Source organism: Hypanus sabinus, chromosome 23 (assembly GCF_030144855.1).
Source record: "Hypanus sabinus isolate sHypSab1 chromosome 23, sHypSab1.hap1, whole genome shotgun sequence".
Classification (NCBI taxonomy): domain Eukaryota; kingdom Metazoa; phylum Chordata; class Chondrichthyes; order Myliobatiformes; family Dasyatidae; genus Hypanus; species Hypanus sabinus.
In genome coordinates, this window is record NC_082728.1 from 11327561 (window position 1) to 11340564 (window position 13004).

Below are 13004 nucleotides of genomic sequence, written 5' to 3' on the forward strand. Positions count from 1 at the left end.
TGTTTTCAATTAAAAGCCTATTTACGAGAAAAGCTGGGTCAAACAATGTTGATACCAAAACCTAGTGAAATAGAAATATTAATTCAGAAAGGAAAAATTTAAAAAATTACATCTCGTATGTATAATTTGATTCAAAAACAGACAATTAAATCAGGAATTCATAAATCAAGACAAAAAATGGGAATCTTGATTTGAATGTTAAAATTGATGGAAAAAACTGGTCAAGATTATATTCTGATAGTATGAGAAATACAATAAATGTTCGACTTAGATTAATACAATATAATTTTTTTACATCATTTATATATAACATCACAGAAAATAAATAGATTAAATTCAAATATGTCTGACCAATGTTTTCGATGTAATCAAGAAATTTGTACTTTTTTACATTTTACTTGGTCTTGTTTTAAAATTCAACCATTTTGGATAAATTTAAGACTTTTATTGGAACAAATTACTGGAGTACAACTCCCACATAGTCCACTATTATTTTTAATAGGAGTCATTGAAGGGACAATACCGAAACTTAAATTGAATAAATATCAGAAAAAATTTATAAAAATTGCATTGGCAGTAGCCAAAAAAGTTATTGCAGTTACTTGGAAATCTGATTTATATTTAACTATGGATTGTTGGAATAATGAAATACATAGTTGTATTCCACTTGAAAAAATTATGTATAATCTAAGAAATGAATATGATATATTTTTGAAAATTTGGTTCCCATACTTAGAAAAGATAGGATTAAATGCATTAGGTCCCTTGAAGATAAAATTATAAAGTAATTGGGGAAAGTAAAAATAAATATCAAAATTATTTTGAACTCCATGGAACATGTGGGAATCCTCCGATATCCAGGCAATCTTTCTCTTCTTTCCTTTTTTTCTTTCTTTAGATAAGGGTTAAGGAGGGGGAGGGTTAAGGGGAGGGGGGAGGGTTAATATTATTTTTCTTACTATTTTATCATCACATTTATTCTTTGTAATTTCTAAATTTAATAAATAAAATAAAGATTAATTTTCTTGCAAGCATTCGCAATAGAACAAAGAAATACAATAGAATCAAATCAAAAACTACACACAAAGACTGACAAGCAACCAGTGTGCAAAATGAGAGCCAGACTGTGCAAGTACAAGAAAAAAGAGCAATAAATAAATAATACTGAGAATATGAATTGTAGAGTCCTTGAAAGTAGGCAGTTAGGTTGTGTGAGGGTGGAACACAATACTTAGTTTTCTTTGTAACTTTTTTGAGGAGCACCTGCTTTATCATTATATTTCCAGTGATTTTGTGATAAATTTTGTTTTTCCTGATATCTTGCCTCAAAATAGCTTTTGCTCATTGTATGTAGGTTTTACTGTAGGTAGATTGTTCAGTGGCAGGAGTTATGGCAGCTCTGTTGATCATGCATTTATGCATTCTGCCAGCAAAGGCTGAATAACATCATGAATATGAACACTTAAGTTGTTTAGTCTCCCTCCTCAACTCAAGGCATTGTGTGTGCAGACCAAATATCAGCCCAGCTTGAATCCGTCTCACTCCAGGTCTACCTGATTACTGGTTTAATTTCTTAAACGGCCACAGGGAATGTTACAGATTTCTTTTGTTTTGTCTGCTAATGTACTGTGGTAATATTGAGTTTCTTTCACTTAATTGATTTGCAGACAAATGCACTTAAGCAGAAGTTCACTCTACTTTTTAATATTTCTGTGTTAATTTGATCAGGCCGAAATTCAATCATTGAAAGAAAGACTAGAAATTGAGAAACAGGCTTGGGAAGAAAATTATATGAAGAAACAGGTAACTTAATGTTGTTAAAATGTGCACAAAATATATTTTAATACAGCTGAGATTGTACCTTGACAGAGAATATGCTTAGCCTAACTAATGTTTTGTTAAATTTTAAAATGTAAATTATGTATGTGTGTGGGAGAGAGGAACAGAGCTTGCTTTGATGTTGTTCTATTGCTTTGTGTGTTCTATTTTCCTGTGTTCTGTGTTGTTCTGCCAAGCATTGTAGGCATTCTTTGTCAGTGCCGGAAAGTGTGGTGACATTTGTGGGCTGCCCCCAGCACACTCTCGATGTGTTGGTTGTTAATGCAGACAATGCATTTGATGTACATGTGATAAATATACTTGATCTTGAATCTTGATCCTGTGTTTTGACCTAAACAGTTGGCAATATCTTTCCTCCCACGTCTGTTACAAAACCACATACAGTCACAAAAATAATGTTAGCACGAGTCCCTGGCCAGAAGGTTGATGGTGCATGGAATATTGTCCAGGAGCCACGTTTCTGCAAAAACAAGTATGCAGCGGTTCCGCATCTCATGCTGGGTCAGCTGCAGGCAAAGGCAAATTAGTTTGTCTCTCATTGTGTTAGCCACAGACAAAGGAAAATCAGCTTGTTTTCTTAATTTGAACAATTGATTATTTTAACCTAAAATCATTTAGTTTATAATTGCTAAATCAATCATTGTAAGGAACCCTAAGGTGACATTGTGAAAGATTCAATTATTTTCCTTTTTTTATAGGAGGCTTGGTTACTAACCCGTGAACGAGGACTGAAAGAAGAGGTACGCAAAGGACGGGACAAAGAAATTGAACTGGTGATTCAACGACTGGAAGAAGAAGTTAGAGTTTCTAAGCAGGAATGTGAGAGGGCGGCTGAAAATACGTAAGAACATTTTGAAGTTTCTTTTGCAAAATAGGATATTTTTGTATTTTAATTAGTGGCTTAAAGTATAATCAGTCTATTTCACCTTTGCATAGGTTCTCAACAATATGGAGAGATGAAAGCGAGAATATAGCAATGCAGGTATCAGAATCATTATCAGGTTTATTATCACTGACAGGTCATGAAATTTGTTGTTTTGCAGCAGCATATTGTAAGTACAATAAGAAAGATACACTGAGTGTCCACTTTGTTAGTTGTAGGAGTAAAACTCAGTGTGGTTTTCTTCTGCTGTAGCCCATCCGCTGCAAAGTTCAATGGGTTCTGCATTCTGGGATGCTCTTCTGCACACCACCGTCGAAACACATGATTATTTGAGTTACTGTCATTCTCCTGTCAGCTTTGACCAGTTTGGCCATTCTCCTCTGACCTCTCATTAACTAGCCGTTTTTGTCCACAGAACTGCTGTTCACTGGTTTATTTTTTTTTCTTTTTCACACCATTCTCTGTCAGCTGTAGAGGTTGTTGTGTGTGAAAATCCCAGGAGATCAGCAGTTTCTGAGATACTCAAACCATTCCACAATAGAATAAGTCATTTAAATCACATTTCTTCCTCATTCTGATGTATATAAAAAACAAGAATGCATTCTCGGTTGCTGAAGAAACCACAGAGGAGTCGATCATATCATCCATTTCTCACTGGGTTCAACAATGCTACCGGAGATCTGAAGGACTGCTAATTACTCAAGAAAAGAGAGGAGGTTAAAACAAGAAACTGCGGGTTGATGAACCCAGCATTGATGGGTAACTTATTGAGTAGTGTTGTCAGGAGCAAAATAAATGTTAATTTGGAAAGCTGTTGATTGCCCAAGGAGAGTCCATGTGGATTTGTTGAAGGGTGTTTGATTTGATTGAATTATTTGAGTTAATAGAAGATTGAATATATTATTAACTATAAAGTTAATAATATAAAGAATAACTATAATTAGTTAATGATATAAAGAATAACTGGAAGAGATGTATAAATATAATACAGTTGAAAGTTATTCTTCAAGATACTACAGAGGGTATTTGTTAAGAAGACAGAAATCTATGAATATGAGGAGAATGTGTTGATAATGATGTAGAATTCAACAGGGAAGACAAAAGCATTCCCATTGCAAGTATTCATATTTAAAATTGTTGGAAACCATCTGGAAGGGAAATAAGGCAATTTCTTTTTGCTCGAATGTATTAGGACCTGAAAAGCTCTTTTTGAGGAGGTGATGAGCCCACAAAAGAAAATTAAGCAGATATTGGAGGGTGAAAGACTAAATTGCAGATCCACAAGCTAGAAGTATGGGAATGGGTCTAAGCACACTTTCTCTTTCACAGAATTGACACAGGGATGAAGGGCAGAATGGCCTGTTTAGTTGTGCTAAGTTGTGGACTTCCTTGTAACTCGACAGACAATCTTTTCACAATATTTTTATTCAGAAGAAGAGAAAACAAGATTTCCAGAGTGCAACACATAGATACATCTCAACATAACTTGTGTACATTCAGATATTATAAAATTGATCAAAATGTTATAGCATAACACATGAAGGTATACCACTCCGTAATCAAAAATTTAAAGATAAGTCATACATCATAAAAGAAATTTTTTATATAAAAAAAAGTCAACCCCCTACCAACTACCAAAGAAAAAAGCTGATGGATGACAATGGATAACTAGAAAAAAACATATTCATTTAAGAAGAGAAAGTAAAAATATACATAAAAATCTGTGCACTGTTAAACTTTATAAATTGGAAAAGTAATTTAGGAAAGGTCCCCAAATATCGTAAAATGATTGTTTCGAATTTAAGACTGAGCGGCGGATATTTTCTAAATTTAAATAAGACATAATATCACATAGCCATTGAAGATGTGTAGGAGGGGTAGACTCCTTCCATTTAAACAAGATTGCTCTTCTTGCTAAAAGAGAGATAAAAACTAAAACCTGTAGATTAGGAATATTTAAAGTTATATCTTCATTTGCAATAATACCAAACAAGGCAGTAAGGGGATTTGGGTTCAATTGGACCCTAAGAAGTTGAGAGAAGGTATGAAATACTTCCCGCCAAAACTTTTCAATTGTAGGGTAAAACCAAAACATAAGAGGCATCAGCGGAGTTGCATTTATTACAAAGTGGAGAAACATTTGAGTAAAAACTGGAGAGCTCTTTAGAACTGTAAGCTCTATGAACCACTTTAAATTGTAGAAGAGAATGACGAGCACAGAAAGATGATTTATTAACCCGTTTAAGAATTTTATTCCATCTATCATCAGAAATCTGTCAATTTAGGTCATCCTCCCAATCTTTTTTTATTTTATCTAAAAAGTCTTGTCTGGAGCCAATCAACAAGTTATAGATACCGGTAATAGAACCATTAACAAAAGGTTTTAAATTTAAAAGATCATCCAGTAAATTTTTATCAGGAGCTATAGGAAAAGTAGCTAATTGGAAACGTAGAAAATTTCTAATTTTAAGGTATCTGTAAAAATGTGATTTTGGGAGTTCAAATTTATTTGAAAATTGGTCAAGTGAAGCAAGAGATCCTGAGATAAACAGGTCCCCAAAACACTTAATACCTAGTTCATCCCAATCCTTAAAGACTTTATCAGTCATGGAAGGGATAAAAAAATAATTAAGGAGAATGGGAGATGATAATGAAAAATTCACTAAACCAAACAATTTTCTAAATTGAGACCAGATCCTTAAAGTTTGCTTAACAATTATGTTATCTGTTGTTTTATTTGCTGAAAAAGAAGAGTATGATCCAAGAAGAGAGACAATAGAGGAATTTTTTACAGAATTAACTTCTAAGGAGACCCATGATGGACAATCTTTACGATAAATATAATAGGACCAGAAAGTAATATTCCTTATATTGGCAGCCCAATATTAAAACCTAAAATTGGGTAGGGCTAGTCCACCCATCTTTTTATTTCTTTGAAAGTAAACTTTACTTAAATGAGCTTGTTTATTATTCCAAATATAAGAGGTTAAAATTGAATCTAAAGAATCAGAGTATGTCTTAGGAATAAAAATAGGTAAGGCCTGAAAAAGATATAAAAATTTATGAAGAATCTTCTTTTCAATGGAATTAATTCAGCCAATTAGGGATAAAGAAAGAGGGGACCATTTAGAAAGTGTCTTTTTCACATACTTCAATAAGGGGTTTAAGTTTTCTTTAAATAAATTCTTTGAAGTTTTTAGTAATTGTTACACCTAGATATGTAAATTGACTTGTAACAACTTTGAACGGAAATTTGGCATTTGATGACATTAGGTCATTTAAAGGAAATAGCTCACTTTTATGTAGGTTCAGCTTATATCCTGAAAAAGAACTAAACTGGGAGATTAAAGAAAGAACCAAAGGTAAAGAAGTTTCAGTGTTAGAGATAAAAAGTAAAATATCATCAGCGTATAATGAAATTTTATGAGACATACCTTCCCTTAGTATACCAGAAATGTCCTTAGATTCTCGAAGTGCTATTGCTAAGGGTTCTATAGCTAAAGCAAAAAGTAAAGGACTAAGAGGACAACCTTGTCTAGTTCCCCGCTGTAATTTAAAGGGCTTAGAAATTTGGGAGTTAGTAATAACCTGAGTGGTAGGAGACAGGTAGGTTAATTTAACCCAACGAATAAAATTAGGCCTAAAATTAAACTTTTCTAAGGTCTTAAAAAGATAATTCCACTCAATCTTATCAAAGGCTTTTTCTGCATCTAAGGATAATATACACTCTGATATTTTTTTGGATGGTGAATATATCACATTCAATAACCGACGTATATTAAAATGTGAGTAATGATTTTTAATAAATCCTGTCTGGTCATGAGATAATATGGTAGAATATTTTCAAGTCTTTGAGCTAAAATTTTGGATAAAATTTTTGCATCAACATTTAATAAAGAAATCGGTCTGTATGAAGAACATTCAGCTGGATTTTTTTTTAAGAATAAGAGAAATAAAAGCTTCATAAAAAGATTGAGGGAGTTTACCTGATTTCAAGGACTCTGATAAAACAGAGGATAAATAAGGTGTAAGTAACATAGTGAAAGTTTTATAAAACTCCCCAGGAAAGCCATCAGGTCCTGGGGTCTTACCAGAATGTAAAGCACTTGTCGCCTCAGCCGCTTCTTCATTAGAAATAGGCTGATGTAACTGTATTAGACTATCAGCAGACAATGTAGGAATGTTGATATTACTGAAAAAAGCATTCACATAGGTATCATCTGAAGAAGAGTCAGACTGTTACAACTTAAAGTAAAAGTCTTTAAATACATTGTTAATTTCAGAACAGTCGGATGTCTTAGTTCCATTATCTTTAAAAATTTCTGTGATTTTCTGTGTCCTCTTTTGGAAGAGGACAGCGAGGCTTGAGAGGAAGTGCGGCGGGGGCCATTTTCAAATTGTCCAATTGCTTCTCAGATCGGAGTTCTGAGAGGCGGGACTGCGCAGGCACGTGAAGGAGGCCTGGGAAGGAGGGAAGATATATAAAGAACGCCGCCTTAAGAAGCGGGCAGCTTCGTTTGCGGGCAGCGGAGTGAGCCGGGCGCAGAGTGTAGGGCTTGGGCTCAGAGGGCTTAGGCGGAAGAGGGCACAGTAGGCTTATCTTTTAGTTCTTGTATTTTCAGTTATTTGGGAGGTATGAGTGTGAGGGCAGCTTGTTGTTCTCGGTGTTGGATGTGGGAGATCCTGGAGTCTCCGAGCCTCCCGGATGTCCACATCTGCGCCAGGTGCGCCGAACTGCAGCTCCTGAGGGACTGAGTTAGGGAACTGGAGCTGCAGCTCGATGACCTTTGCCTGGTCAGGGAGAGTGAGGTGATAGAGAGGAGTTACAGGCAGGTGGTCACTCCGGGACCACGGGAGGCAGATAGGTGGGTTACAGTCAGGAAGGGGAAGAGGCAGGTACTAGAGAGTACCCCAGTGGCTGTACCCCTTGACAATAAGTACTCATGTTTGAGTACTGTTGGGGGGGACAGCCTACCTGGTGGGAGTGACAGTGGCCGAGCCTCCGGCACAGAGGACGGCCCTGTAGCTCAGAAGGGTAGGGTTAGAAGAAAGAGGTCCATAGTAATAGGGGACTCAATAGTCAGGGGCTCAGACAGGCGTTTCTGTGGAGGTGACCGGGAGTCCCGGATGGTAATTTGCCTCCCTGGTGCCAGGGTTCGGGATGTTTCTGATCGCGTCCAAGATATCCTGAAGTGGGAGGGTGAAGAGCCAGAGGTCGTGGTACATGTAGGTACCAATGACATAGGAAGGAAAGGGGAAGAGGTCCTGAAACGAGAGTATAGGGAGTTAGGAAGGCAGTTAAGAAGAAGGACCGCAAAGGTAGTAATCTCGGGATTACTGCCTGTGCCATGCGACAGTGAGAGTAGGAATAGAATTAGGTGGAGGATGAATGCGTGGCTGTGGGATTGGAGCAGGGGGCAGGGATTCAAGTTTCTGGATCATTGGGACCTCTTCTGGGGCAGGAGTGACCTGTTCAAGAAGGACGGGTTACACTTGAATCGTGGGGGGACCAATATCCTAGCGGGGAGGTTTGCTAGGGCTACAGGGCGGACTTTAAACTAGTAAGATGGGGGGGCGGGAGACTATGGGAGAGGAGGTTAGTTCACCAGTGGAGCAAGTAAATAGACAGTGTGTGAGGGAGGAAAGGCAGGTAATGGAGAAGGGATGCGCTCAGCCCGAAGATGTAGGGGAGAAGAAAGGAAAGAATAATAAATTTGAATGCATTGTTAGGGATGGAAAGAGAGGAGGAGATGGAGAGTATCTTAAATGTGTCTATTTTAATGCTAGGAGCATTGTAAGAAAGGTGGATGAGCTTAAAGCGTGGATTGATACCTGGAATTATGATGTTGTAGCTATTAGTGAAACATGGTTGCAGGAAGGGTGTGATTGGCAACTAAATATTCCTGGATTTAGTTGCTTCAGGTGTGATAGAGTAGGAGGGGCCAGAGGAGGAGGTGTTGCATTGCTTGTCCGAGAAAATCTTATGGCGGTGCTTTGGAAGGATAGATTAGAGAGCTCCTCCAGGGAGGCCTTTTGGGTGGAATTGAAGAATGGGAAAGGTGCAGTAACACTGATAGGAGTGTATTATAGGCCACCTAATGGGGCGCGTGAGTTGGAAGAGCAAATGTGTAAGGAGATAGCAGATATTTGTAGTAAACATAAGGTGGTGATTGTGGGAGATTTTAATTTTCCACACGTAGACTAGGAAGCTCATTCTGTAAAAGGGCTGGATGGTTTAGAGTTTGTGAAATGTGTGCAGGATAGTTTTTTGCAACAATACATAGAAGTACCGACTAGAGATGGGGCAGTGTTGGATCTCCTGTTAGGGAATGCGATAGGTCAGCTGACAGAAGTATGTGTTGGGGAGCACTTAGGGTCCAGTGATCACAATAGCATTAGCTTCAATATAATTATGGAGAAGAACAGGACTGGACCTAGAGTTGAGATTTTTGATTGGAGAAAGGCTAACTTTGAGGGGATGCGAAGGGATTTAGAGAGAGTGGATTGGGTCAAGTTGTTTTATGGGAAGGATGTAATAGAGAAATGGAGGTCATTTAAGGGTGAAATTATGAGGGTACAGAATCTTTATGTTCCTGTAAGGGTGAAAGGAAAGGTTAAAGGTTTGAGAGCACCATGGTTTTCAAGGGATATTAGAAATTTGGTTCAGAAAAAGAGGGATGTCTACAATAGATATAGGCAGCATGGAGTAAAGGAATTGCTCGAGGAATGTAAAGAATGTAAAAGGAATCTTAAGAAAGAGATTAGAAAAGCTAAAAGAAGATACGAGGTTGGTTTGGCAAATAAGGTGAAAGTAAATCCGAAAGTTTTCTACAGTTATATTAAAAGCAAGAGGATAGTGAAGGATAAAATTGGCCCCTTAGAGAATCAGAGTGGTCAGCTATGTGTGGAACCGAAGGAGATGGGAGAGATTTTGAATGATTTCTTCTCTTCGGTATTCACTAAGGAGAAGGATATTGAATTGTCTAAGGTGTGGGAAACAAGTAAGGAAGTTATGGAACCTATGACAATTAAAGAGGTGGAGGTACTGGCGCTTTTAAGAAATTTAAAAGTGGATAAATCTCCGGGTCCTGACAGGATATTCCCCAGGTCCTTGAGGGAAGTTTGTGTAGAAATAGCAGGAGCTCTGACGGAGATCTTTAAGATGTCATTAGAAACGGGGATTGTGCCGGAGGATTGGCGTATTGCTCATGTGGTTCCATTGTTTAAAAAGGGTTCTAGAAGGAAGCCTAGCAATTATAGACCTGTCAGTTTGACATCAGTGGTGGGTAAATTAATGGAAAGTATTCTTAGAGATAGTATTTATAATTATCTGGATAGACGGGATCTGATTAGAAGTAGCCAGCATGGATTTGTGCGTGGAAGGTCATGTTTGACAAACCTTATTGAATTTTTTGAAGAAGTTACGAGGAATGTTGACGAGGGTAAGGCAGTGGATGTAGTCTATATGGACTTCAGCAAAGCCTTTGACAAAGTTCCACATGGAAGGTTAGTTAAGAAGGTTCAGTCGTTAGGTATTAATGCTGGAGTAATAAAATGGATTCAACAGTGGCTAGATGGGAGATGCCAGAGAGTAGTGGTGGATAATTGTTTATTGGGATGGAGGTCGGTGACCAGCGGGGTGCCTCAGGGATCTGTTTTGGGCCCAATGTTGTTTGTAATATACATAAATGATCTGGATGATGGGGTGGTAAATTGGATTAGTAAGTATGCCGATGATACTAAGGTAGGAGGTGTTGTGGATAATGAGGTGGATTTTCAAAGCTTGCAGGGAGATTTATGCCGGTTAGAAGAATGGGCTGAATGTTGGCAGATGGAGTTTAATGCTGAGAAGTGTGAGGTTCTACATTTTGGCAGGAATAATCCAAATAGAACATACAGAGTAAATGGTAGGGCATTGAGGAATGCAGAGGAACAGAGAGATCTAGGAATAACTGTGCATAGTTCCCTGAAAGTGGAGTCTCATGTAGATAGGGTGGTGAAGAGGGCTTTTGGAACGCTGGCCTTTATAAATCAAAGCATTGAGTACAGAAGTTGGGATGTAATGCTAAAGTTGTACAAGGCATTGGTAAGGCCAAATTTGGAATATTGTGTGCAGTTCTGGTCACCAAATTATAGGAAAGATATCAATAAATTAGAGAGAGTGCAGAGACGATTTACTAGGATGTTACCTGGGTTTCAGCAATTAAGTTACAGAGAAAGGTTGAACAAGTTAGGTCTCTATTCATTGGAGCGTAGAAGGTTGAGGGGGGATTTGATCGAGGTATTTAAAATTTTGAGAGGGATAGATAGAGTTGACGTGAACAGGCTGTTTCCATTGAGAGTAGGGGAGATTCAAACTAGAGGACATGATTTGAGAGTTAGGGGGCAGAAGTTTAAGGGAAACATGAGGGGGTATTTCTTTACTCAAAGAGTGATAGCTGTGTGGAATGAGCTTCCTGTAGAAGTAGTAGAGGCCAGTTCAGTTGTGTCATTTAAGGTAAAATTGGATAGGTATATGGACAGGAAAGGAGTGGAGGGTTATGGGCTGAGTGCGGGTAGGTGGGACTAGGTGAGATTAAGGGTTCGGCACGGACTAGGAGGGCCAAGATGGCCTGTTTCCGTGCTGTGATTGTTATATGGTTATATAGTTATTTGACGATTAACTGTAAAAGATTTTAAGCGATTGGCTAATAAACTTCCAATTATATCCCCGTGAATGTAAAATTGAGTTTTATCTCTCAACAGCTGTCATTCAATTGGGTAAGTCAGCAGAAGATTATATTTGGATTGGATTTCAATATGCTTATTATCTATACTTGGATCTGGAGATAGGGCATACTTTCGATCAAGATCTTTTAATATCGCTGCTAGGTCAGACCTTTCTTTGTCAGCTTTTTTCTTTATATAGGTAGAGTAAGAGATAATTTCTCCACGAATATATGCTTTAAAAGTATCCCAGACTATATTACCAGCAGTATCTCCTTTAAAATTTTCTTTAAAGAAAAAAGTAATATGTTTTTCCAAAAACTTTAGAAAATTTTTATCAGATAACAATGATAAGTTAAAACGCCAACTTCTATTTGATACAGAGTAAACAGGTAATCTTAAAGCCAGAAGCACAGATGCATGATCAGACAAAGCAATCTCCTTATAATCACAGGATCATACCAGTGGAAGCAAGTTTCTATCTATTAAAAAAAATCAATCCGAGAGTACATATGATGAACCTGAGAGAAATATGAATATTTCTTTTCTTGGGGTGTAAAAAATGCCACACGTCAAGAATACCACATTGAGATAAAAAGGATTTAAAAAGTAGGGCTGATTTATTAGTGACAGGGGTTTTACTTGAAGAGCGATCTAATATAGGATCAAGCCAAAAATTAAAATCTCCACCCATCACTAAGGAATACCGAAATCAGGCAGAAAAGAGAAAGGACTTTCAAAGAACAAGGAGTCATCTGTATTTGGAGCGTATACATTCGCAAATACAATTAGTTTATTCTCAACACTACCCGAAACAATAACAAAGTGCCCATTTGTATCAGAAATTACATTATGTTGAATAAAGGATACATTCTGATCAGCCTCTCGATCTAGATTGAGAGGGAGAGTGAAAATGTATACCCTTCCATCCTTTGAAAGAACGTGAAATATCATCTTTACAAATATAGGTTTCTTGGAGAAAGATTATATGAATTTTAAGTTTCCGGATATAAGAGAAAATCTTACTTCGTTTAACAGGGTTATTTAGACCTTTCACATTAAAACTGAGTATATTAATAAAAGAATCCATCAAGTATCCTTTAGTAATGTATAAAAGGTAATCACAGACATGTAGATAGTGAATAAGTAAAACAGTAAAAACATCCATTCAGCTTTATGGAAGAACCCATTTCCTCCCTCCCTCCCCCTAAAGAGAGAAATCAGCCAAGGGAGGCTGAAGACTAATTCGAACGTTCCCAACCCAAAATTCCGGTAGCTCCAGAAAATATGTATGCATAGCTGTGCTGAATAAATGATTGTATATATATACACAAAAACAAAATATCAAAGTAAATAAGTTTGCTAATTACGAAAAAAAAACCATGGGAAAATGTAAGTATTAGTCTCAGTTAAAAAGGAAAGACAGATAAGGAAAACCAATAAGTAAAACAACATATGGGTGCAAAAAAAGAGTAAAGAAACAAATAGAAGATAATTAAAAAGGGAAGTGGTTTAGATAACTTCCTACATGACTAATTTAAGGCATTCAAGGGAGAGAAAAAAGATAAAATGGCAA

General features: G+C 37.1%; 1 protein-coding gene across 7 annotated transcripts in view; it reads left to right on the top strand.

Moving 5' to 3' along the window:
- cep131 (centrosomal protein 131) overlaps positions 1-13004 on the top strand; it is a 147429-nt gene that overhangs the window by 107096 nt on the left and 27329 nt on the right. For 6 of the 7 annotated variants that reach the window (XM_059948375.1, XM_059948374.1, XM_059948377.1 and 3 more), the window contains 2 exons: positions 1729-1803; positions 2538-2680. In XM_059948375.1, the coding sequence (XP_059804358.1) occupies positions 1729-1803; positions 2538-2680 (218 nt within the window). Of the gene's footprint in view, positions 1-1728; positions 1804-2537; positions 2681-13004 lie in introns of those variants that run through there. The other variant, XR_009507578.1, reaches the window with a different exon arrangement.